Source organism: Phoenix dactylifera, unplaced genomic scaffold (genome assembly GCF_009389715.1).
Source record: "Phoenix dactylifera cultivar Barhee BC4 unplaced genomic scaffold, palm_55x_up_171113_PBpolish2nd_filt_p 000717F, whole genome shotgun sequence".
NCBI classification, from domain to species: Eukaryota; Viridiplantae; Streptophyta; class Magnoliopsida; order Arecales; family Arecaceae; genus Phoenix; species Phoenix dactylifera.
In genome coordinates this window covers 175,729-201,602 of record NW_024068096.1, presented here as the reverse complement: position 1 = coordinate 201,602, position 25,874 = coordinate 175,729, and the positions used below count along the sequence as shown (strand labels likewise).

The 25,874-nt window shown below is 48.5% G+C and overlaps 1 protein-coding gene across 4 annotated transcripts; it reads left to right on the top strand.

Annotated features, from left to right (window-relative positions):
* The first annotated feature begins 1,887 nt into the window (after positions 1–1,887).
* On the top strand, positions 1,888–24,535 carry LOC103722909 (trafficking protein particle complex subunit 2-like). 4 transcript variants are annotated; one of them, XM_008813638.4, is made up of 6 exons: positions 1,889–2,072; positions 2,914–3,026; positions 21,993–22,075; positions 22,243–22,304; positions 22,733–22,818; positions 23,976–24,535. In XM_008813638.4, exons 2-6 carry the CDS (start codon positions 2,946–2,948, stop codon positions 24,066–24,068), a joined length of 405 nt encoding a protein of 134 aa, XP_008811860.1. In that variant the 5' UTR covers positions 1,889–2,072; positions 2,914–2,945; the 3' UTR covers positions 24,069–24,535. The 4 variants fall into 4 exon arrangements, with proteins under 4 accessions (XP_038976056.1, XP_038976055.1, XP_008811860.1 ...); XM_008813636.4 differs by having other exon boundaries at positions 21,990–22,075; XM_039120128.1 differs by lacking the exon at positions 22,733–22,818 and having other exon boundaries at positions 1,888–2,072; positions 22,243–22,361.
* The last annotated feature ends 1,339 nt before the right edge of the window (positions 24,536–25,874 follow it).

Here is a 25,874-nt window from a genome sequence, read left to right as displayed (position 1 = left end):
TTTGATCGGAATTCAGTAAACCTAAACTCAAACCCAAATAAAAAAATGGAATAGGTCTAATTTTAGAACCCAACCTGCCCCACGGGTCCTTTAAAACTGGTTGGATTGGATTTAAGCAGGTCGAGTCAAAGATCAACCCGACCTTTTTGCACCCCTAAATATAGGACATGGTATGTTAATATTTATAGCTTGAGAATTTGTTCTTGTAACTATAATAAATCTAAAATAATTAATAACTCATAATTATGAATTTGTAGGATATTTGCTGCATGAATATCGAGCAACATGTATGCTTACTGTTAGGGAGTGAATGGGGATTTGGGACTTTAGTCTCACATTGGTTGAGTAACGGAAATGATTATGCTCTATAAGAAGGGACCAACCCCTTTCCTTCAAAGGCGCCTTTTTAAAAGACAAAGCTGTGAGGGGAGCGTTGACCCATAAGAGCCTACTGGGCCCAGAAGGGAGTTCATCCCCAAAACGGATAATACCTCTCGAGGGAATGCGATCCATTTTCCTACTCTAACACTTACCATGAAGTTATATAACATCTAGATATAAATCTTAAACATGGTGTCAATTTATGGATCCGAAGGTTTTTAGTAACTCCTAAATACAAGTTTCTAAATAGCTTTCTAAATTAATCCTAAACAATTTCTTAAAATACTTTTTCAACTTTTTTCCTTCCAGACATACACGTGGAGGAAAATTTTCTTAAAAGAAAAACTTTTGTAATTAACTTTAATACAACTTTGCAAAAAAAAGTTAATGATTTTCTAAAATAACTTTAAATTTGTCTTTTCTATATATGGATGGACTCCAAACAGCAATCAATATTTTTAAAAATAATTAAGAAAGTCCACTAGATTTGGAAATTTATTTTGATTTTTGTATGATGTGCATGGAGGAAATTTTTTTGTCTTTCTAAATATGATTTTTCCCTATCAAATTTAAAATTTACTATAATTTTTTTTTCTCTGCGTGCATAGAGAGAAATATTCTTAAAAGAAAAGAAAATTTTTTCCCCGACGTGCGCGGAGAAAAATTTTCATGAAAGGAAAGTTTTCATAATTAATAATTCTTAAAATAATTAATAGGGTTCTAAAATAACTCTAAATTTGAATTTCTTTCCTATATATGTATAGACTCTAAATGGCCAATATTTGTTTCTTAAAATAATTAAAAAGAATCCAATTCTTTTCTAAAATAATTAAAAAAACTCCTACTTAATTTTTTTTTGGCATGCATGGAATTAGTTAACAACTTTCTAAAATAATTCTAAGTTTATATTTTTTGCACATGGGCTCTAAACGATGAATAATTTTTTTCTAAGATAATTAAGAAGAGTCCCACATAAATTTGACTTATTTCAATTTTTTCCCTCTACATGTATAGAGAAAAATTTTCTGCTTCCTAAAATATTTTTTTACTCAAATTCAAAATTTATTTTGATTTTTTTTCTTTGCGTGCTTCGAGAAAAATATTTATGAAATTTTTTTTTGGAACTTAACTTTAACATAACTTTCCTAAATACTTTTATCCTATGCAAAGTGATATCTAATATATTTTGATATATACAGTTTTCTTAAATATTTTTTCTGTACGGTAATTCTCCCACTCATTTTGATATGCTTAACATATTTAGATAATTTTAACATATCTAGATTACTTTTAACCTATCTAGATATTTTTTTAACATATTTAGTATTTATATTTTGTTGATATTTCAGACGGTTTTACAATGTTTTTTAATTTTTTTAAATTTTGGATAGAGGCTAATTTTCTATTATATATGTATATATATGAGATGAAAAAAATGTAAAAAGTTAAAATTAATCTTTGCTTTGTTTAAAAAAAATATATTATACATTTTATAATTCTCTCCTCTCTCTCTCTCCCCCCCGCCCATCCCCCCCTCCGGTCTTCTCTTGCTAATTATATTTAGGGTTTTGGAATCATCTGAATCTCGGCTGTTCGATCTCGATTCGGCAGAAGAAAAAGTCCCAGCGTTTTCGGAATCCGCTCTCTCTGTCCGTGTAGAGATCAAGATCAATTCAATTCGCCAGAACCAGGTATGCTTCCACTCCGGACCTCGCAGCAGAAGAGATCTGATATTTAATTTCTTCCTTCTCTCACTTTCATCTCGTTCTTCGCGACATCTGTCGAATTTTCTCCAACACGTAAACGGACTCCGATCCCAACTATGGATTCCAATTGAGGAGAGACATCTGTTCTGAATCTTGTCATGCTATGGTATTATTTCACCCACATGTGGCTGGATAATCATATTAGAAACATAAATTTTAGGCGAAACCAGGGGCTTATCGTAATGAGGGAATGAAATCGGTCCAAGACATCCGCTTATTAGTGTAATGCGAGGGCAAAAAACAAGAAAAAAAAGAAACAAAGAAACAAGAGAAAAGGTTTTCCTATTCTCGGCCGTGATGCTTCTTTCATAGTCTTGCGGCTCTTTTAATTTCATCATATGCGTCGATGTGATATTTCTTTCTTCTTTTAGGTCATCTATGTTAATATACCGATTTAGGGATCTCCTCGAAGCTTCTGATGACGATGAATGTTTGCTTGGAAATACCTGCATCATGTATAATCTCAGAGCTAGAACTGTTTTTCCGCCCAGATCTTTTTATCTTGTGAAAAAGTTATTACTATCCAACTATTCGCTCAATATGCCTTGTTTCTATGTGGCAGTTGACTGTAGCAACTTTCTGTATCATAAAATTTTATGAAGAGATCCTGATCTTAACCCCACCTCTCCCTCCTCGAGTGGTTGAATTCTATCATTGCTGGAGAGTTTTAGAAGATAGTGAAATGCTGATGTTTTTCACATTATAGCTTAATTTCCTGACTCCTTTCAATTTGTCCTTTCCTTTATCTGACTTGGATGCTTGTCAGGCTGTCAATATTCGGGTCTCTGTTGAACACATATGGCAAGCACGGCATGCTTTATAATCGTCAGCAGGAATGACATTCCTATATATGAAGCTGAAGTGGGATCTGCACCTAAAGTATGGCTTCTGTTGCATCATCCTTTATTCTTGCTTCATACGCCTTTCTTCTTTCTTTGACAATGATCATTAGCAGTAATGATGGCATCATATCAATTCAAACCAATGCTTAAGACCATTAACTGACGGACATGAAAATTCTTTTCTTATCTACAAGAATGACATCAGATAGGCACATTAGCAATGTAAAGAGCTCTGAAACTGTGCACATACATCCACATGTATTTTTTTGATGGATTTATGTATAGTTATTCAGGTGTGTAGTATTGGTATTTGGGTGACATGGCTGGCATACTAACAATTTTGCTCCATCTACATAATTTTGTTTTCTGTCCCTCTCTCTCCTTATTCCTTCTCTCTATCTATTGCTATCTCTTCATGTACAAGCATAAACACATGTAGTTAATCTCCATTAATGAGGTAGCACCTTCTCTAAAGGCAATTTTTTCCGTTGAAGCTTTTACTTGACTTTAAGATTTGTTGCTGGACTACCCTTCAAGGGGATCGTGTTTCAATCTGACAATTTTGACTTAATCGTAGCTGAAAGATGACTGCACAGTTCCCCATGTTATCCTCTACTTCCATCTTTGTCTAGCTTCTATTTCTAGAGGATACTTGGAGGTTTTCTTCTTGTTGCTTGAAGCTTAAATTGCAATACTTACTGACCTAGTAGGTAGGTTTTTTATATTTTTCTTTCAAATTCCTCTAATTGGCCTTCTAGATTTCATGGTGATCCTCTTTGTTGCCTGAACTATTATAGCTATCTGGTAGCATTTGATTGGAGGTTGACTTTAGCTTGAGAGTTGTTCTTGAACATTTTCAAGCTTTGGTGGATCACTTTCATCTATATAGTCAACTAGTTGATGGAATAAGGCTTGCTAGTTAAGATCAGAGCTTAGGCATATCTTGTTGAGCAAACCGCTTAGTTTGGTGATAGTTAACATTTCTTTTGAACATCAATTTGATAGAAAAATCATACTTTCTTGTGATATCCTTCTTTCCGCTAATTCATTATTTTATTCAGAATTTAGGTTTATATAAATCTTTCATAGCGTAATGATGTAACTTTCTTATTGCATATTAGTTTTGAAAGTCAATGCTACCTTAGTCTGCAAAATGAAAACATATTGTTTACTTGGTATTAGCTCAACACCTTGCTTTAATGCATATTTTCCACATTATGTTGGATCTGCTAAAGGTATCAAAAGAAGCTATCAGAAGAGCATGATAGCATCTGTCTTGTCCATGTAAAAAGCAATTTAATAGCCTTTCTTTCTGTTTATGCATATTGGCACATAAATAAGTGTTACGGGGGAATTTAGCCACCATGCCCCACGTGACCGGCACGCGCGCCCAGGAAGACTACGGCTGCCCCTTGATCCAGCAATCCGACCCCGAGTCGGATATCTTCGGCTCCGCAGCCCGACCCCGAGTCGGCTGCCCCCTGATCCAGTCATCCGACCCCGAGTCGGCAATCTCTCGACAACAACAGACTGTTCCTCTGAGGCACGCCGCGGCCCCCTGCTCCACTACTCCCTGCAACGGCCGTATCCGGCGCTGCCCCACGATCCCCTGTAACAGCCGTACAAAGCGGAGCTCCACTATGCCCTGCCAGGGCCGTACCCAGCGCTGCCCCACGACGCCCTGTAACGGCCATGTCAGTGGCAGCCCCATCGTGCCACACGATGACGAATCTCCGGAAAAACCCCCCAGCCTGATATATATGAGGCTGGGGGGGGAAGGGGGAGGGTAAGCAAAGGTTTTCCAGAGTATTCTCTTATCCGTTACTACTATCTCTCCTTCTCCTTCAATCTCCTCTGACTTGATCGTCGGAGGGCCCCCACTACCCCAGTGGTGGTGCGAGGCTTGCCTGCAGGTTTCCCGGTGGAAGGTGGAGCGCAATCAACCCAACTCCAAGGGAACTCCGTTCACACCGCTGTGCCAATCGTTCTCGGTTTGGACCACCAGCAACAGTTGGCGCTAGAAGGAGGGCCACCGGATCTCAGAGCGATCGTAATGGCACGGCGAGGTGGTCGTGGAGCTTCCAATGCTTCCGGTCGCGGGGCCTCTCGCGCCACTGGCCGGGAGGCCGCTGCATCCCCAACACGCTCTCAGCAACACTCCACCGCCCCACCGCCCATTCAGATGGTCGAAGCCGCCCAGTTCGACCAGCTAACCCAGCAGGTTCGCACCCTCGCGGAGGCAGTGCAGAATCTGCAGGGTGTGATGTCCCGGGCGCCGCAGCAGGCTCAGGAGCCGCCGCTGCCTGAGCGTTCGCCTGTCCTCCCCAACCCGTGTTCCTTCCTCTCCCATGGGGAGAAGCGCCGACGCGAGGAGGATTCTCGAGCACGCTCCATTCTGCTGGGACCTTCCCACCGGAGCTGCGCGGGGTACGAGAGGCGGGCTCGGGCGCGTTCCCAGACCCCCCAGTCCTCGAGGAACCCGCGCTCCAGTCGATCCCCCTCTCGCCGCTCCTTGTCTCCCACCCACCGGTCGCGTTTCCTGGACCGGCGGGTGGACGATCTCCACCGACAACTCCAGGTCCTGAAGGGCCATTCCAAAGATTCCCTTCGCCGACTTAGAGATCTCCTCCCAGCCGGCGCTCGCCTCGAGGATCCTGCGGACCCCGAATCCGCCGGGGTTCAAAATGCCGGCGATCGAGCCCTATGACGGGGCGGCGGACCCGCGGGATCACGTCGAGAGTTTCAGGACCCTTATGCTCCTCCACGGAGCATCAGATCCCCTTCTCTGCAAGGCTTTTCCGGCAACCCTCCGTGGCCCGGCGAGGGCATGGTTCGCCGGGCTGGAGGCTGACTCAATCCGGTCCTTCGACCAGTTCACTCGCCTCTTCATCACTCATTTCGCCGTCAGTAGCCGGCGGCGACTGGTCTCCGACTCCCTCTTTGATGTCCGGCAAAACGAGGGAGAAAGCCTGCGGGATTATCTTACCCGCTTCAACAGGGCTACGCTGGAGGTCCGGAACCTGAGTCAGGAGGTAGCTCTTTCAGCCCTGAAGCGTGGCTTCCGGAAGGGCAGACTCACCTTCTCCCTGGACAAACGCCTGCCGCGGAGCTTTCCAGAGCTGTTGTCCCGGGCGAACCAGTATGCGGACGCCGAGGAGGCGGCCGCCCACCGGAGCAAGGAGGTCGCCGAGATCCCACAAAAGCTTGGGAAGAAAAGGCGGAAAGAGGCACGCCAGAGGAGGAGCCCGACGCCCCAGCGTCGGCGCAGAAGCCCGTCGCCGGCGAAGAACCACGGCGCCCCACGCCCTCGTTCTCCGCCCCGACGTTTCAACCGGTACACCCCTCTCCTGACTTCCCGGGCCCAGATCCTTATGGAGATCAAGGGGCGGGAGGACCTCCCGGCCCCGAGACAGATACGAAGGATCCCTGGAAAGAGGCCCTCCCGGGCGTACTGTGAGTACCACCGAGACCACGGCCACGACACAGAGGACTGCTTCCAGCTTCGGGACGAGATCGAGGCTCTTATCCGTCGGGGGCATCTCGGTCGGTATGTGAGCGACCGACGTCCCCCCGCAGACCCGCGTCCGGCCGACCCGGCTCCTCCGGAGCCTCGGGAGCAGAATCGACCCGTTGCGGGCGTGATCCACACTATCACTGGGGGCTGCTCTCGGCCTGTGAGGAACGCAGGGGGCTCGACGGAAGCGTCAGGGACGGCCGTCGTAAAGAGGCAGAGGGTCGGCAATGTAATCACCTTTTCTGATTAGGATGTAAAGGGGGTTCAGACTCCCCACGATGATGCCATGGTGATCTCCCTCACTATGGCAAACTATGATGTAAGGCGTGTTCTTGTGGATAGTGGAAGCTCAGCTGATATTTTGTTTTACGAGGCCTTCCAAAAGATGAGCTTGTCCAAACAGTTGTTGCACAAAATGTCCACCCCCCTCGTAGGATTCACCGGTGACGCTGTCCCGGCGGAAGGTGTCGTTGAGCTGCCTGTGACTGCGGGCGTCGCACCCGCAGAAGCCACGGTGCGACTCGGGTTCTTGGTCGTCCGTATCCCCTCGGCCTACAACGCTATCCTCGGGCGACCCGGGCTGAACGCCCTTCGCGCGGTGGTCTCCACGTACCACTTGCTCATGCGGTTCCCCACGGCGGTCGGGATCGGAGAGGTCCGAGGTGACCAACCGACCGCACGGCAATGTTTTCTAGCAACCCTCAAAGGGAAGAAGCCCGTGGAAGCCCTAAGCGTCGAGTTCCTTGATGCCAGAGACGAGGTGGCCTTGCGGCACGGGGAGCCGGCCGAGGGAGTGGTCGAAGTCCCCCTTGAGGAAGGCCGCCCCGACCGGGCGGTCCGGGTCGGCGCCAATCTCGACCCGGGAGCTCGGGCCCGGTTGGTGGAATTCCTCCGAGCCAATGCCGATGTATTTGCCCGGTCGGCGGCCGATGTACCTGGGATCGACCCGGAGGTCATTTCTCACGCCCTCAACGTCGACCCGACCCACCGACCAATAAAGCAGAAGAAGAGACACTGTGCCCCGGATCAGATCCGGGTGGTCGACCAGGAGGTAGACAAGCTCTTGGAGGCAGGATTCATAAGGGAGGTAAGCTACCCCGAGTGGCTGGCAAATGTTGTACTTATCCGGAAGGCGAGCGGGAAGTGGAGGATGTGCATCGACTATACCGACCTGAACAAGGCGTGCCCTAAGGATAGCTTTCCGCTTCCGCGAATAGACCAACTGGTCGACGCGACTTCCGGATATCAGCTGCTGTCTTTCATGGACGCCTTCTCCGGTTACAACCAGATAATGATGGCCCCACAGGACGAGGAGAAAACTGCCTTTATAACAGACCGGGGGCTGTATTGCTACAAGGTAATGCCCTTCGGTCTGAAGAATGCTGGCGCCACTTACCAGCGCCTCGTCAACAAAATCTTCAAAGAGCAAATCGGCCGGAACATGGAGGTGTACGTGGACGATATGCTGGTGAAGAGCCGCCATGCAGACCAGCACATCGCGGATTTGGAGGAGACTTTCACCACCTTGCGGAAGTTTCGCATGAAGCTGAACCCAGCGAAGTGTGCCTTCGGCGCTTCGGCCGGGAGGTTCCTCGGTTTCATTGTCAACCAGCGGGGTATTGAAGCCAACCCAGACAAAATCAAGGCCATCCAAGGTATGTCCCCTCCGACCAAAGTAAAGGAGGTTCAGGAGCTCGCTGGAAGGGTCGCCGCGCTTGGACGATTTGTGGCAAAATCGGCCGAACGCTGCCAACCATTCTTCAAGGTGTTAAAACGCCCGAAAGACTTCCTCTGGACGGCCGAATGTCAAGCAGCATTCGACCAGCTCAAGGAATACCTGGCGTCTCCTCCCCTACTGTCCAAGCCGCAAGAAGGGGAGATGCTCTACCTCTATCTGGCGGTCTCCCCAACCGCGGTCAGTGCGGTGCTGGTTCGGGAAGAGTCAAAGCTCCAGAAGCCTGTGTACTACATCAGCCGGGTCCTACGGGATGCCGAGACGCGGTACACGAAGGCTGAAAAGATCGCCTTCGCGCTGCTGACCGCGACCAGGAGGCTTCGCCCCTATTTTCAGGCCCATTCGGTCACCCTCTTAACCGATCAACCACTACGGCAGATCCTCAGCAACCCCGAGAATGCGGGACGACTGGTGAAGTGGGCAGTAGAACTCGGTGAGTTCGACATCCGCTGCCAGCCTCGACCCGCCATCAAGGCCCAGGTGCTCGCAGACTTCCTCGCTGAGTGCACGGTGCAGGAGGCGGAACCTAGACCGCCGGAAACGCCCAGCCTCGACCTCCCGATTTGGACGCTTCACATCGATGGGTCGTCGAACCCCGAGGGTGGAGCCGGGCTGGTCCTTACCAGTCCTGATGGAGTGATAGCCGAGTATGCCTTGAGGTTTGGATTTCCAGTGACCAACAACGAGGCGGAGTACGAGGCCCTAGTCACGGGACTCAAACTCACCAGAGAGCTCGGCATTCGGCGTTTGAAGGTCTTCACCGACTCCCAGCTGGTGGTCGGGCAGGTTCGTGGGGAGTTCGAGGCCCGGAGCCCGACCATGCAGAACTACGTCCGGAAGGTGCAAGCACTCATTTCCGACCCCGGCAGTGTCGACATTCAGCAGGTCCCCAGAAGCGAAAATGCCAGGGCCGACAGGTTGTCCCGCTTGGTGGGCACAGAGGCGCACAACTTGTCGAGGGCAATCTACCTGGAGACCCTGGATGCCCCGAGCATCGGCGAGGCTGGAGCGGTGATGGCGATTGATCCGGAGCCGTCTTGGATGGACCCGCTCGTCGCCTACCTCGCCGAAGGGATCCTCCCTGAAGACGAAGATCAAGCTCGGCGACTTGTCAAGAAGTCCGCCCACTACGTACTCTATGAAGGGAGGCTGTATCGGACCTCGTTCACCGCCCCCCTCTTAAGGTGCCTCCGCCCCTCGGAGGCGGCCTACGTCCTCGGCGAAGTCCATGAGGGCGTCTGCGGATCGCACTTGGGGGCTAGGTCCTTAGCGCACAAGATCATGAGGCAAGGCTATTATTGGCCTACCTTGTTGGAGGACTCGAAGGATCACGTACGGAAATGCGACGCCTGCCAGCGCCACGCCAATGTCCAGAGAGTCCCTTCTGTCCCCTTGGCACCAATCACCGCGCCCTGGCCCTTCGCACAGTGGGGAATGGATATCCTCGGACCATTCCCCGTCGCTTCAGCCCAGCGGAAATTTTTGATTGTTGCAATCGACTACTTCACCAAGTGGGTGGAGGCAGAGCCGCTGGCCACTATCACGGAGGCGCAAGTCCGGAAGTTCGTGAAGAAGAACATCATTGTCCGATTTGGGGTACCTCGGGTCCTCATCTCGGATAATGGTCGACAGTTCGACAACAAGTATTTCCGTGACTTCTGCGAGGAGTTCGGGATCGAGCATCGGTTTACATCTGTGTCGCATCCCCAAACCAACGGTGAGGCCGAGGTCACAAATCGGACAATCCTCCAAGGAATTAAGGCGCGAATCGGTCGGACGGGGCAAGCTTGGGTCGAAGAACTCGAGAATGTCCTTTGGGCGTATCGGACCACGCATCGGACCCCTACCGGAGAGACGCCTTTCAGCCTAACCTATGGCACGGAAGCGGTTGTTCCCGTGGAGCTCGGACTCCCCTCGCCCCGGGTCGCCGCGCACCGACCCGAGGCCAATTCGGAGCAACTCCGAGGGAACCTGGACCTCTTGGAAGAAGCAAGAGAAATGGCACAGGTGCGGATGGCGATGTATCAGCGGAGGGTGGCCCGATATTATAACTCCAAGGTCCGACCGAAACTTTTCAGAATCGGAGATCTGGTGCTAAGGCGAGCCAAAGCATCTCAACCCGCGGAAGGTGGGAAGCTGGCGCCAAATTGGGAAGGCCCGTATAGGGTTCGCTGGGTAAACCGACCTGGCTCCTACCAGTTGGAGGCCCTAGATGGTCGAGAAATTCCGAGAAGCTGGAATTCCGCTAACCTGCGGGTGTATCACCAGTAGAGCGACAAAGCCAGGAAGACAGTTCGAAAAATGTACAATTCTTTTCATTTCAATAATTCCTGGTTACAACGGTGTGTTCGTGTGATTACAAAGAATTCCCAGAGGGGAATTGGGGAGTAAAGAAAACAAGGAAGAGGTGGAGACTCCGTGGAGCTGAAGATCTGGGACCCCGAACCCTCCATCCGAAGCAGCTGCAATCCCACCGGGCGTGGGTGCTTCTCCCCGGAGGCGCCATCCACGCCTCACGCAAAGGACGAAGAGCCGGCGCGGACGAAGAAGAAGTGGACGAAGGAGGAGTTCCCGCTGCCTCCAGAGAAACGCCACCTCCAAGGGATATTCCGGTCCTCCCAGGAGAAGGGGAGGGAAGGAATACAAGGGAGAAGAGCGCGAGGAGGCGCGATCCCGGATGAAGCGTCTGGCGCAGAGCTTAATTGGGAGGCGGGGCTGAAAGGAGGGGGGATGTGATCCCGGATGAAACGCCTAGAGCGGAGTTCCGCCGGGGAGAACCTCCTTGTTGATCCCAGATGAAACGGCTAGTTGGCGGAAGTCGCGAGGGGCGCGCCTCCCGTTCCTCCGGCGGGGGTTTTCCAGCCACACGCCGGAGAGGAGGTCCACGATCCATGGTAACCTGAATAGCTCCGGCTTGGCAGGCTCCACCGCGCCTGTACTTATATTTATAGCCAAACTGTGGCCCCCGGTCGTTCCGATGCGGGTGGCTCCAATAAAGGCGGGCGCACCGAATCCGGAGCCGTTCCAGCTCTCGAGGCGTATCCTCCCACGATCTCCTAAGCATCGTTCTCCTTAATTGCATTCTTCATGCAGAACACTCCGGGCGGTGTGTATCCCACGGCCCACGTATCTCCGCTCGCGCCCAGGCCGCATCCGCCTCGAAGAACGCGCATATCGCGGCCGCTTAACTGACACTCCTTGCAAGCAGCAACTGGCGATCCGATTTCCCAGGTAACGCCTCAATTAGCATTTAATACCCTTCTGGTGTTCTCCAGGCGACGCTTGGAGAAGAGGAGAAACACGATCGTAGCTGGCCACGGAGAAATCTCGTCGAGCGGCAAGCGACAGGCGCGTGACCAACGAGCGGAATTCCCCGAGGCTCGGCCCTCGGATGCCAGGCTAACCCGATGATCATCCCGGGAACAGACTAGCCTGAAGCCTCGACCGGTCGCCTCGGCTTGCGCCAGCCTTGGCTGACCAACGAGCGGAATTCCCTGAGGCTCGGCCCTCGGATGCCAGGCTAACCCGATGATCATCCCGGGAGCAGACTAGCCTGAAGCCCCGACCGGTCGCCTCGGTTTGCGCCAGCCTTGGCCGACCAACGAGCGGAATTTCCCTGAGGCTCGGCCCTCAGATGCCAGGCTAATCCGATGATCATTCCGGGAGCAGACTAGCCTGAAGCCCCGACCAGTCGCCTCGGCTTGCGCCAGCCTTGGCCGACCAACGAGCGGAATTCCCCGAGGCTCGGCCCTCGGATGCCAGGCTAACCCGATGATCATCCCGGGAGCAGACTAGCCTGAAGCCCCGACCGGTCGCCTCGGCTTGCGCCAGCCTGGGCCGACCAACGAGCGGAATCTCCCTAGGCTCGGCCCTCGGATGCCAGGCTAACCCGATGATCATCCCGGGAGCAGACTAGCCTGAAGCCCCGACCGGTCGCCTCGGCTTGCGCCAGCCTTGGCCGACCAACGAGCGGAATTCCCTGAGGCTCGGCCCTCGGATGCCTGGCCTAGCGCCGGAAGAATTTCCTGAGGCCTAACCCTCGGATGCCTGGCCTAGCGCCGGAAGAATTTCCTGAGGCCTAACCCTCGGATGCCTGGCCTAGTGCCGGAAGAATTTCCTGAGGCCTAACCCTCGGATGCCTGGCCTCGCGCCGGAAGAATTTCCTGAGGCCTAACCCTCGGATGCCTGGCCTGGCGCCGGAAGAATTTCCTGAGGCCTAACCCTCGGATGCCTGGCCTGGCGCCGGAAGAATTTCCTGAGGCCTAGCCCTCGGATGCCTGGCCTGGCGCCGGAAGAATTTCCTGAGGCCTAGCCCTCGGATGCCTGGCCTGGCGCCGGAAGAATTTCCTGAGGCCTAGCCCTCGGATGCCTGGCCTGGCGCCGGAAGAATTTCCTGAGGCCTAGCCCTCGGATGCCTGGCCTGGCGCCGGAAGAATTTCCTGAGGCCTAGCCCTCGGATGCCTGGCCTGGCGCCGGAAGAATTTCCTGAGGCCTAACCCTCGGATGCCTGGCCTAGCGCCGGAAGAATTTCCTGAGGCCTAACCCTCGGATGCCTGGCCTGGTGCCGGAAGAATTTCCTGAGGCCTAACCCTCGGATGCCTGGCCTGGCGCCGGAAGAATTTCCTGAGGCCTAACCCTCGGATGCCTGGCCTAGTGCCGGAAGAATTTTCTGAGGCCTAACCCTCGGATGCCTGGCCTAGCGCCGGAAAAACTTCAAGAGTTAGGAGTCGGCGAGACGCTACCAAGAGTTAAAAAGAGGAAGGACGAAAGTGAAATGAAGAAACACTCTATTTGCATTAACTTTCATTGTTTCAGGGCCGAGACCCATACAACTTGGCAAAACGCCAACATACAAAGAAAAGGACAAAGAAAGGTACAGAGGGTCAGCTTGGAGGAACCCCTGGGTCGGGAACGCCGGGCACGTCCGCAAGGGGTAGGGAGGCGGTTGGAAAATCAGCAGGCAATGGCGCCGGAGGGGAGTCGAGGAGGGAGACCCCACTCAGGTCAATCCCGGGGTATTTAGCCGACACCCTTGCCAAGCCTTCATCGAAGCCTAAGACAAAGGAGTCGGACCCCGCGTCCGACATGTCACGGACGAACTCGTCGGACTGACGATAGGCCTGTACCGCCTCCGACATGTCACGGATGAACTCGGCGGACTGACGATAGGCCTGTACCGCCAGACGCCCGATTTTCGCGCTCTTCTCGGCCAGCGCCGCCTCTGCTCGCTCCGTAATCTGAGCTTTTGCCTCCATGACCTTCGCCACAATCCGGTCGTCCGCCTCGGAGGAGACCCTCAGCAGATCAGCCCGAGCCTCCTTGTGCTTCGCCTCGGCAGCAATGCGAGCAGCCTCAGCCTCCTCCAGGCGCGAATGAAGCTCCTGGTCGCTCGCGCGGGACTCCTCCAAGACCGACTCCAATTCGCCCAGCTTGGCTTCAAGAGACCGGGTTCGGTTGCGGGCGTTGTCGGCTGACCGCTGGGCCTTCTCCCACCTCTCCCGGAAGTCGGCAGCCTTCCGGGACTGCTTTTCGGCCCGCTCCTCCGCCTTCCTGACCTCGCTTTCGAGACCCGAGGCAACCTTGAGTTGCTCCTAAGCCTCCAACAGTTGCCTCTCGAGGGCGGCGAAGCCGAGTGCCCGCTCTTCGGCCACCTGGAGCCTCGTCTCGAGGTCCCTGGTCGTCCTCCCCGCCGCAGCCTGGCCTCCCTCCTCTACTGCTTTCAGTTGGCTCTCGGCCCTCGCCAGGAGCCTTCGCCTGTTCCTCGTGGCTCTCCTCCAGACGAATCATGTACTGGGCGAGCTAAAAGATAGGAAAAATGAGAGCGTCAGACGGGGATCAATAGAGCTTATGAGTGGCGGAAGCGACCAAAAGAACACTCACCGACATAAGACAGACGCAGCTGGCAGCCCCGACGTCAGGGATCCTCATCTGCCGGACCTGCCTACGGTCCTTCTCCAGCAGCACCGTCTCGATGAGGTTTCGGGCGCCGGCGAAAGTGAAGGCCGACCCCGACTTCGCCCCGGAGCCGGACGGTGGTTCTACAGCCTTACCCTTACCCATCGCTTGGGGAAGAGTCATGCTGACCGTGCTCGGGGCGGGGGCCGCTCCAGGAATCGACAGGGTCCCGCTCGGCCGGGGCCTCGGCGCGCCCCTCCTTCTCGTGTCATCCGAAGCCGACCGAGTCGAAGGCCGGGTTGGGGACCGATCGCGTCCAACCCGGCCGTCTCGGGCGCGCTCGAATGACACCTCCGGAATAACGGTAGTCTCATCACCGGAGGGCTGATACAGCGCCAACTGTCGGTCCGAGCCCGCGACGTCCCCCTGATCGGTGGGTCCGGACCCGTCTGTCGGCGTCGGAGTCGCCTGCTGGCGGGACTTCTTCGCCGGTGGGACGCCGCTCGGAGGAGTCCGTTTCTTCCTCCGGACCGCTTCCAGTAGGGACGTCCTACCAACAGCCATCGCCTTGTCCGACCGCATGACGTCGTCGATTTCTGCAAAAAGGACGAGATGGTCGGAGACTGAGAAGCTGATGGAAAGAAGAAACGAAAGAGGAGAAAAAAGCCAAAAAAGAAGTGGTGGCGAGCTCACGGTCAGCGGGGACCGAGCTCAGGCCGACGTTCACCAAGGTGTCCTCAGAAATAAGGCGAGACACTGGGGGGAGCCGGCCCTCGGCAACCAACCCCTTCAAGACGGCGACGCCATCGGATTCCTCCCTCGACAACCTCGATAGGCCGATCGGGGACTTCATCGGCGTCTCCCAGGTTGCCCTGATTCCCCAAGAGGGATCTACGTCAATGAAAAAGAAACGCTCCTTCCAGCCGTGAATGGAGGAAGGAGCCTCCTTAACAAGGCCGCACCCTCGCCGCGCCGCAAAGCACCACCACCCTCTGTCCTGGGGGTGGCCGTTCAGGCCGTAGCATTCCCAAAAGACATTCAGGGTGGCGGGAACCTCGTGCATGCGGCAGAGAACCTGGAAGGCCGTCAGGGCGCGCCATGAGTTCGACACCAGTTGCGTCGGCGCCACTCTTAAATCCCGAAGCACCTGCACAACTAAGTCCGAGGGGGAAAAGCGGAACCCGGCCCGAAGGATGTCCTCGTTGATGGCGACCTTCCCTGGAGGAGGATGGGACATCCTCTCCTCAGGCCCCGGGAGCGTAACGTTGCAGGCTTCGGGAAGGTGGTACCGGGCCACGAACCTATCTAGGTCTTCGGGGATCAGATCCGACTGAATGCGGTCCGCTCTTACTTCGTCCATACCTAATGGCCAGTGGATCTACGGTCAGGACGGGGCCAAGAAGGGGGAAAGGACCGGAACGACTGAAGTACACTAATACGGAAGGAGAAAGTATGGAGAGCCCTAAATTGAAGAATGGGGCAACTCACCGGAAGGGAAGGAAGAACGGCTCCGAGAGCGTCAAAGGAGGAGCGAGCAAACAGTCCGACGGCAACGACAGCAGCGCAAGGGAGAAACTCGAAGATGCCTGCGAAGAGAAAAGCGGACGGGGGAGGGCCCCCGGTTAAATAGGCGGAAAGGCGGGTGACGCCTCGGTGACGCCAGAGGACGCCTGGCTGCCGAAGGGTCGCTCGCGCCCCAAAGGCGAATCGACGCCATTAAGGAAGGATGTCCGCCGAAATCCGCAGACTGCCAGATCAGCGACAACCGCTATACGCCATAAAGGAGGCGGGGAGCTCGAAGCGCGCGCGCCTTTCCGAGGGATGGCGGCAATCTCGAAGCATCACTCCCTTCACCCGTTCCCCTCCTGGTTCCAGGCTCGGAAGTGGGGGCCTACTGTTACGGGGGAATTTAGCCACCATGCCCCACGTGACCGGCACGCGCGCCCAGGAAGACTACGGCTGCCCCTTGATCCAGCAATCCGACCCCGAGTCGGATATCTTCGGCTCCGCAGCCCGACCCCGAGTCGGCTGCCCCCTGATCCAGTCATCCGACCCCGAGTCGGCAATCTCTCGACAACAACAGACTGTTCCTCTGAGGCACGCCGCGGCCCCCTGCTCCACTACTCCCTGCAACGGCCGTATCCGGCGCTGCCCCACGATCCCCTGTAACAGCCGTACAAAGCGGAGCTCCACTATGCCCTGCCAGGGCCGTACCCAGCGCTGCCCCACGACGCCCTGTAACGGCCATGTCAGTGGCAGCCCCATCGTGCCACACGATGACGAATCCCCGGAAAAATCCCCCAGCCTGATATATATGAGGCTGGGGGGGAAGGGGGAGGGTAAGTAAAGGTTTTCCAGAGTATTCTCTTATCCGTTACTACTATCTCTCCTTCTCCTTCAATCTCCTCTGACTTGATCGTCGGAGGGCCCCCACTACCCCAGTGGTGGTGCGAGGCTTGCCTGCAGGTTTCCCGGTGGAAGGTGGAGCGCAATCAACCCAACTCCAAGGGAACCCCGTTCACACCGCTGTGCCAATCGTTCTCGGTTTGGACCACCAGCAACAATAAGTAATGCAGATATTGTAGGTATTAATGAACCAAAAAGGCCAGTTTCTGTGGGCTTGACCAAAAGGGACAAAAAAAGGCTTGTATTCCTCCTTATTTGTTAATCTTTCTTGTGAAAGTTGCTCTATATGTTAATTTGTAATATAAGGACATATGTAATTGAAGTTATTGAGGAACACAGTGGAAGTGAAGTGTCTATATCATCACTTGATCAGAACAAATTTCATAGAATGCAAATTTATCGAATTAACAAATCTAATCACAAATGTTGTTCAATAGAGAAGTAGTTAGTATTCTAGTAGTATTAAGCGCAAAGATCAAAAGAAGATGTTCGTGGGGGTTGTTTGTGATCTGCACTTGCTGTTGTGACTCAAAAAAATAATAATAAGGCAATGAGGTTGATAATATTTTGGAACTTTGTGTAAGCTGAGTTTGTGCACATTAAGTATATATGGTATCAACTAGAATTTTGTTGCTGATGTGTGCCAGAGCAAGTAAAGAATTAGAATGAGTATCTAATATGATGTAAAGGAAAGATCAGAAAGTTATGGCTATGTACATTGAGAATTGGCAGAGAATTTGGTAGGGAGTGGGGCTAGGAATTATGTGTAAGTGTGAAGAAAGGAGAGATACTTGAGAAGACCTTGATGTTGGTGTGTGGAATATTTAAAATGTAAAGAAGGATCTTATTTTTTGTAGTGTAACACAAATGAGATTTTTAAACTACAGCACTCATAAATTGTTTAGGTTTAGTCCTTATCCATAAATGAATTGATAGTGGTGCTCACTTTTGCAAGAACTTCCATTTGTTGTTATGTTACTTTTTTAAGTTTCCTGCAAGCTGAGTGGGAGAATTAGCTACTGAATTCTTAGATGAGAGGATGTAGTATTGCATGGCAGTCTTGGCTTTGGTAAGAATAATTGCGTAATCATGAAGAGCGAGATATGAGTGTCTTCAATTTCTTCCATGTGAAGTGATGATCAGGTTACATATATTTCTTAAGCAGTGAATTTAGTCCAAGGAAGCCTTTTAGTGCACTCCGATTCCCATAATGGATAGTCTTGCAAGGAAAAAAAGGGTGAATCGCTAGATTACAATGCCAGTTGTGCCACTAGGCTCCATGCTAGTGCATGACAAGTGCCAAGCACTGGAACAACACGATATGTCAATCTTGGTGCTAGTGTGTGGCACATTATCACTGATGTGGCTCTAGGCTTATTGTAAGGGGGTGCCCGCATGAGTGTGGCTAGGCATGGTGAAGCATTTTGCATGTGCCAAAAGTTGGAATGCTCCTCGATACTTTGGAACATCCTAGGGTGGAGAGCTGGTGGATGTCTAGCTGGGATGTTGAGGAGGCAATGGTTAGCTGTGGTGCAGCATAGCAAAGGCATGATGTTGGGACACTTGCAGAACATGATATTTGTCATGGCAACGGACCGCCAAGACATGTGAATATTCGAGGATTCCTCATGGATTAAGGAAGGGTGGTGCTTTAGATGCGTCCTCGACTCTAGGCCTGTAGGACATGGGCCCATAACGGCACATTCGAGGCAAGACAGTGCCATGCCCAAATAGTCTCGTGTGGAGACGTCTAGGGCAATGTTGGTTAGACAAGCTGGCCACATTGCATGGCAGGGATTTCCACAAGGTTTTACCTTGTGGAGTTGTCCAAGTTATCCTGTGCGTTCTTGATCTTTGTAGTGAAGCATAAAGGCGATAAAGGACTAGACGAACAAGGGTTTACCCTACCTTGACTAGAAAATCTTGTGAGTATTGCAAGGTGTGATGTTTCACAGGGATCTGTAAGAGCCGGTCGGTCATGGAGCATGTGCGGCGTAAGGCTTATTGGTTGAAACATGTGCCTTGGAGCTAGGCCAAGGATCAAGGACAATCAAGTGAGTCATGCCAAGGAGAGGACAATGTGGTGCAAAAGTTGTGTAGGTTGAATATATTTACTTGAGGGGTAGACTTGGATGCCAGTACTGTGGCAATGTGCAGTGATGTGTGAGCAGGCCATGAATAAAAAGTGTTGGGAGGTGTAGCCATGTGCTTTGAGGGTATTATGTAATGTGCAGGAATGTGCGAATAGTCTATGAACATTGTTAAGCAGTATGGCCATGGATGCGAAGGCATGCCAACGATGCAAGACAGGGATCGTGGCACGAGAGCCTTGGGGGAGGTTGAATTGTGGAACCTTGGAGGGTTCAGACATGCATGGTTAATCGTAGCTTTAAGGGGTTGTGGGGTGGGTTAGCTTGGTGGTTCGATTGAGCCACACTAGAGGATGGTGTGGCTATTGCTACATGCATAGCAATGGCATTGCATGGTTGTATCATGTGATCTTGGTCTGTCTATTCCCAAAGGACGGCATGGTGGCGTGCAGGTTGGTGGTATGTTGTAGCATGAAAGTACTTTGCTAGCCATCGCGATATCTAGATGAGCAATACTTGGCTTGTAGGGCAAAACCCTGGAATTGGCACAAGGGTGTGAATGAGCATTGCGGTTGACTTGAGGTGTCGGGTTGTTTGCGGGCATTCGAAGATGCCACATGTGTTTAGTTTGGTAGAGCTGCCTAGCAAAGACATAGAGGTGCATGCTTGGCGATGCGGCTGGACCATTGTGGATTTCTATGTATGTTGGAGGGAAGGATCCAGGAGGGCTGGCCTTGGTGTGTGCCATGTGGAGGCGGCGTCCCACAAGTGTTTGGGTATGGAAAACACCCACCCCATGGCAATGTGTCATGCATCGACACAAGTTGCGGCCCTTGGGTGTATGTAGTATCAAGAAGGGCCAATTGTTTTCAATGCTAAGGCTGCAAATGGGTCGGGTCAACCCGTGACCCGACCCGACCCGACCCGCGTAGACCCGACCCAACCCGAATTTTAGGATCCGTGGGTCCGGGTCGGGTCCGAAAATTGGACCCGAATCATTTTCTGGGTCGGGTCACCTTTTTGACGATCCACAGGTTGTAGCTTGACCCCCGGATTCTGGGTTTACCGAATGGACCCGAAGAGAAAGAGAGAGAGAAGAAAAAAAAGAAGGAAAAGTGAGGGAACACTTGGCCTGTCAGGATTCTCTCTCAATCTATTACACTGTTGATACCTCTGGTGTCTCGGTAGCTGGCTTTTTTTTTTCCTTCTGTTTTTGGGCTTTTGTTTCTTTTAACGTTTGAAGGGCGAAAGTGAGGGAACACTGAATTGAATATGGGTCATGTGCCAGTTTTCTGCAATGGAATTGGATTTTGGAAGACGGTCTAGGATTTTTTTTGTCCTCGTGAGAGGGGAGCTGGGAGACACCAAGTTTCGTCCAATCAGTCATATAGATAAAAAATAGTGTGGTATGACATTTGGCTTGTAGACCAACTTAGTTAGTCATGGGTCATCTGTTCTGACTCAAGGTCACCCATGACTTAGCAAGTCTTTCGAGTCATGAGTCACCCAGCACCTCATAATTATGATATGACCAAATTAGATTTGCCCAAATCTTTTTCCAAAAGCACAAAAAATTGGACCCCATTCGGACCCAAACCCGACCCGACCCGATCTTCAACTGGGTCGGGTCTGGGTCCAAAATTAGGACCCGAACAAAAAACCGGGTCGGGTCGGGGTCACTTAGGACCCGACCCGACCCATTTACACCCCTATTCAATGCTAGTCGAGGAAACAATGTTCAACCTAGGCATTGTATCTAGCAAGAATGTGTTTGCAAGAGCACAAAGAAAAGGCAAGGAGGGATGCAAAACTAACTATGTCTACCACTAAGTGCTAGGTTAATCTGCACTAGAATCCATAAATGGCTATTTGAAAATTGGTCCTGTAAGAAGAAAAAAAATCTAATTCTAACAATTTCACAAAGAGTTGTAAATAATGTTTCAAGGCAGGCAAATGATGTTGGCAGAAATTGTGGCTAAGCTTGTGAATAGATGATATGTCTTGTTTTAGTAAACTTTTGTGGCTCTGGAAGGTATTAATGTATTCCGCACTTCGTGTATGGTTTTTCCCCCTATTACAGTATTTAAGCTTTTTCTCTCTAAATTCCATGCTATTTTACTAACTGCACATTATTGTAACCAAGGTACGTCGTATCGGCCTAAATCAGGCGATTCGGCGTGTACTGTACTATAACGGTTCGGTACTGGTACCCAGTACGGATGGCATACCGACACTTGGTATGCCAAAAAAGCTTCGTGCCCTACTATATCGATATTGTGCTAATGTGGCACTGGTATGGGGTCCAATACCGAGATGGCAAATCTTGGTTGTAACCGTATGAGCCTTATAAACAATGAGTAGAGGGCTTGACATAAGTACAAGTAATGATATTAATACCCTATTCAAAAACCACATTACACATTATTTCAAGACAAAGCATTTATACCCTTGATCATTATTTTATTCTGCACGATGTGCAGTAAATTCTTTGATTCTTTAATAATGATTCTTTGGTGAGATTAGATAATATCTGGTGCATGAACTTTTTTTGCTATGAATTGTGATAGGATAGCAAACAACGAGAATCCCTAGGATAAATGGATATTAAAAGCAGCCTTTGTTGGTTTAATGTTGGAAACAAGTGGGGTATGATGGATCATAAATGTTTTTTAATCCAACTGTTGTCTGACCAGATTTATTTTTTCAATTCTTTTAAAAGAGAACAAATACCACCAGAATGAGATCCACCAGCAAACTTGTTTAGATTGTTTGAAAATCATATAGGGAAAACAACAACAGGTGAGGAACAGTTTGTTTATTTTGGAACAGCACTGTGATATGCATAAATAGCAGATTGGTTAGGTATGGTGTGTGAAATCAAATAGCCTTTTGTTGGTTTCAGACCCTAATGAAAGAGCATGGCTTCGCCAACTTCAGCATGGAATCAAAAAGGTTTATTTTCGATGCAGATTTAGCCCTTCATAAGATTGGCTGGTGAAAAAGATATTTCGCCATAACTTTAATTGAATATGCTCTTCTTAATTATATTCTCATATACATTGTCATTGGTATTTTGTTGCTGTGCAACAACCTTGAGCAGATCTTACTGTTAGAATTCTTCCTGTTGTTTGTTTGGGAAAGAGCATTTTTCATTTTAAGATTAGCTGGTGAAATAATATTTGCACCAAAACTTTAATTGAATATGTTCTTTATATTCGTATTCTCATAAACATGGTCATTGCTATTTTATTGCTATCCAACCACCTCGACCAGATCTTACTATTAGAATCTTTCCTGTTATTTGGTAAGTCATGTTTTTCCAACCACATTATATCTTGCGTTTTGGTGTTTATGTGACAGAAGGAAGAAGCAGCTCACCAGCACCAATTTATTTTACATGCAGCATTAGATATTGTTCAGGACCTTGCATGGACAACAAGTGCCATGTGAGTGTGTTTTTAGGTGTCTGTGTTATCGATGTTTGACCTTTATTTATGAGAATTCTTTCTTCATGGAGGCTCAAATATAATGCGGACAATAAAGTTTTCAGTCTTGTAGTTCATTCTTGAATTCCATCTCTCTCAACTTTCTGATCTTCACGTATTTTGTGCAGGTTTTTGAAAGCAGTGGAGAGGTTCAATGATCTGGTGGTATCTGTGTATGTTACTGCAGGTCATATCCTTACCATTAGTACATTGTTCTACTGGATTCCGAACATGATGGGCAGATATGGTGAAGTGTATATCAAAAATTTATTTTGAACAAGCTGTGTGTAAGATAGTTGCGTTGTGTGATGCAAACCAGTTGTCTGCTTTTCCATTTGACAGATAAAAAATAATGTGTTTCTTGATTCTGTATTGATTTTCTCCTTTTTCATTAGGAACCAATTGATACAGGGTCATTATGCTCTGTTTCATTAAAAAAAATTCCTTTAGATAATAAAACAACATGAATTTACCATTGCTCATGTTCTTTAACATGGAAAGCTTTTAGGTCGCAAACAATGTTATTTGAATAGGTTCGTTTTCATTTATGACTTGCAATGCTTAGTTTAATATTCCATTATGTCCAATTTCTGTTTTCTTTGATCAACTGTATCATACACACTAGATTGATGCTGCTTCACGATTCTCGTAATGAGGATGGGATAAAAAGTTTCTTCCAAGAGGTTCATGAACTATATATAAAGGTAATATTGCTGCTGTCTACCTGTATATCTTGTTTGACTTCACTGCCAGTATTACATGCTTATTCAGCCAATATTGATTTGAGAATTCTTTTGATTTTAGACATTCACTTTAAATTTTACTTGAATTTTTGTGTTAACTGAGTTTTTTGATGTGGAGTTCATATTTTGATGAGTTTGTTTTCATTGTTCAACATTTTAAGCCATAAAAACATGTCATTTGAGTTAAATTTTCCAATTTCGCAAAGTTTTCTCTCACTTGTAATATACTTGTCATATTTTAGCATTCATTCACCTGAAAATTCTTGATGTTAAAATTATAAATTTTTTTAATTCAGTGAAAATGAAATGTGTCTATATGGAGGGGAACCCTTCAATCCGAATGTACTTAATCATGAATTGGTCTAGTGAGACTTTCTCCAGTGTGAAATCTTTAAGCTAATACATTAAAACTGTGTTGTCATGAAGGGGAACCTTTGAATTTTCAAACATATATTTTGGAAACTAATTGTCATCTCAGCAAATTTAGTAATTTTTTTATTTCTTTAAGTGATATGAAAAAGAATGAACTTTAAAGGTGATTTGAGAATAAGCTGTTATGATAATTAATTGAAACTTGTTTCAGAAACGATGCTGCATTTTAGGATGTTATTTTAGAAATGGCTGCGATTAGCTAACAGAGATGCTAGAAAGTTGGTCTTTTGATATGAGAATCCAATGTGCTCATTAGATGTCTGAGATATGTCTGTTTTGTTTCTGATGTCCAGTAATCACCACCCATCATTAAATAGGTAGGTAGTTGTGCCATGATCATCATTGGCATGTTGCAAAAGGATTGAGCATGCTGTTTGCAGGAGCAAGAATAAATTTACTCGTTTAATGCAACCAAATAGCCATGTGCTTGTACGTTCTCATTCATGCTCATGCATGCTTGTTTGTGCACGTGGCTGAATGTGCGAGACACACCAAGCTTTTTAACTTTGTTACTGATCCATTTCACCTGTTTTCTTCATTTTACATCGGTCCTTACAATTTATATGCTTTATCTGCTTGCTAAAACAGCATTAATCAGATTTATAATGTATTCTGTTTGGTCCTGTTTGTAATATTGTGAATTTTATTTTCTCGTAATTGTTCATGATCATCTTTTGGTTGTGTAGATACTTCTGAATCCGCTCTACTTGTCTGGATCTCGCATCACATCCTCTCACTTTGATACCAAAGTTAGAGCTCTTGCAAGAAAATATCTGTAGTGGCAGGCATCCTCCATCGAGGACAATGGAAGGGTTGGCACAGTCAATCTGCTGCTCGTTTTGATATGGATGACAACTCGACTACTCAATTGTTGATCTATATTTTTTGTGTAATTTTTCTTCGTCAATGAACTTTAGAGATTGCTAATTGGCAAGCCGACCGGGTATTTTCTGTGATGATACAGTCATTGCTCGGGGAGCCTGGCTACGTCTTGGAAGTCATCTCAAGAAATGAGTTTACAACTTAAAACATGTTATGGAGTTTCCAAATGGTAGTGGTTCTGTACTGGTCCAACAGCTGTTTAGCTGAATGGGCGTGAAATTAAGACTGATGCTTATGCTAATCTTTCAAGTAGGCCCATAACCTCGTTGTTTGGTTTGTGTGGCTATCCAAAAGGAAGTACTGGAGCCATGGAAAAGGCTGGATGAGTTTGTGCTATTTAACTTTCTGGTTCTTATTCTGATAACCTTCTATTTGTTTTTGGTGGATGTCTGGAGGTGGTTGAAACCCTTCGTTGTAATTACGCAAAAGGTTGTCTCCAAGCCGCAACTCTCGGCGGGTGATAATTTCAAGCAATGTGCAAGAGGGTCCATCTGAGGCTTGTTCTTATTAGGTAGTTCTTGGTAATTTTGATGAATGCACGCGCTCGGACATCAGCACTGCTCTTGTGGACCAATAATAGCATCTCTTCGTCCGGCGTTTGGTAGCCCCAACAGAATCACCACGGTGATCTAAGATTCCGGTGATTCGAATACTAGGTGATTTGATCCCTGGTGATCTAAGATCAATGTGTTTAGTAGGTCACGATCCAGTGATTAAAAGTTCCTGGATATCCATGAGTAACTTGTTTGGTATGGTGCGGGGATTCAAGATCACTGACTACATAATACCGCAAATATCTTAGATGGATTTTTTTATGTATCTTTAATTCTCATGAATTAAAAATGTAAGTTAATATACTAATTTCTATAATAGCTCCATAATTTTGTTATATATTCTACTTTTAGTAGCTCTTATCATATAATTATTAATCATATAAAATATATTATAATAAAATATTAATATATTTATCAATATATTAATTATTGATATATTCTATAAAAATATATTTATTACTCCAATAAATTATTAATCTTTATAAAAATATGTTATTTTTCATTATAGAATTAATATTTTTATTTATACTTATAATAGATTTTTTTAATACTAATAATTATTTTGATTAGAAAAATAAGGTAAATAGGAGTAATATAGTAATATATTAAATATTTTCATTATATAAATATAAAATATAATAATATATTTCTACTAGAATTTAAAATTATCCTTCAATAATAATAGTGTTGAGGGAAATACAAGTCATCCCAAAACACTTGATTAGAAGTACCCGACCTCGGACGACCAACCTCGGGCGCCCGACCTCGGACGACCGACCTGGCGCCCGACCCCGGACGACCGACCTGGCGCCCGACTTCGGACGACCTGGCGCCCCACCAGGCACCCAACCCGGGACTCTCAACTTTGGAACATCCGACCTAGAGAGTGCTCGATCTCTGAAGGCATCCGATCTTCGGAGGCCGGACCTCATCCATTGCTTGCTACTGTCATATCCTCCTACGGCTAGATTTGAGACCACGCCTAGGGCGGCTTACTCAACAATTAATGCGCATGGTCTCTGCAGGCCTCTGGCTTACTCAGCAATTAATGCGCATGGTCTCTGCAGACCTCCGGCTTACTCAATAATTAATGTGCATGGCCTCTGCAGGCCTCCGGCTTACTCAACAATTAATGCTTATAGTCTCTGC

What these genes read in the sequence shown, in the direction of transcription:
- LOC103722909 (XM_008813636.4), top strand. Translation starts at nt 2,946, where the DNA reads ATGGCAAGCACGGCATGCTTTATAATCGTCAGCAGGAATGACATTCCT. An exon ending in TGTGTATGTTACTGCAGGTC is followed by an intron (nt 22,305 to 22,732) that starts ATATCCTTACCA and finishes ACTGTATCATAC; the next exon opens with ACACTAGATTGATGCTGCTT. An exon ending in TTCATGAACTATATATAAAG is followed by an intron (nt 22,819 to 23,975) that starts GTAATATTGCTG and finishes TTGGTTGTGTAG; the next exon opens with ATACTTCTGAATCCGCTCTA.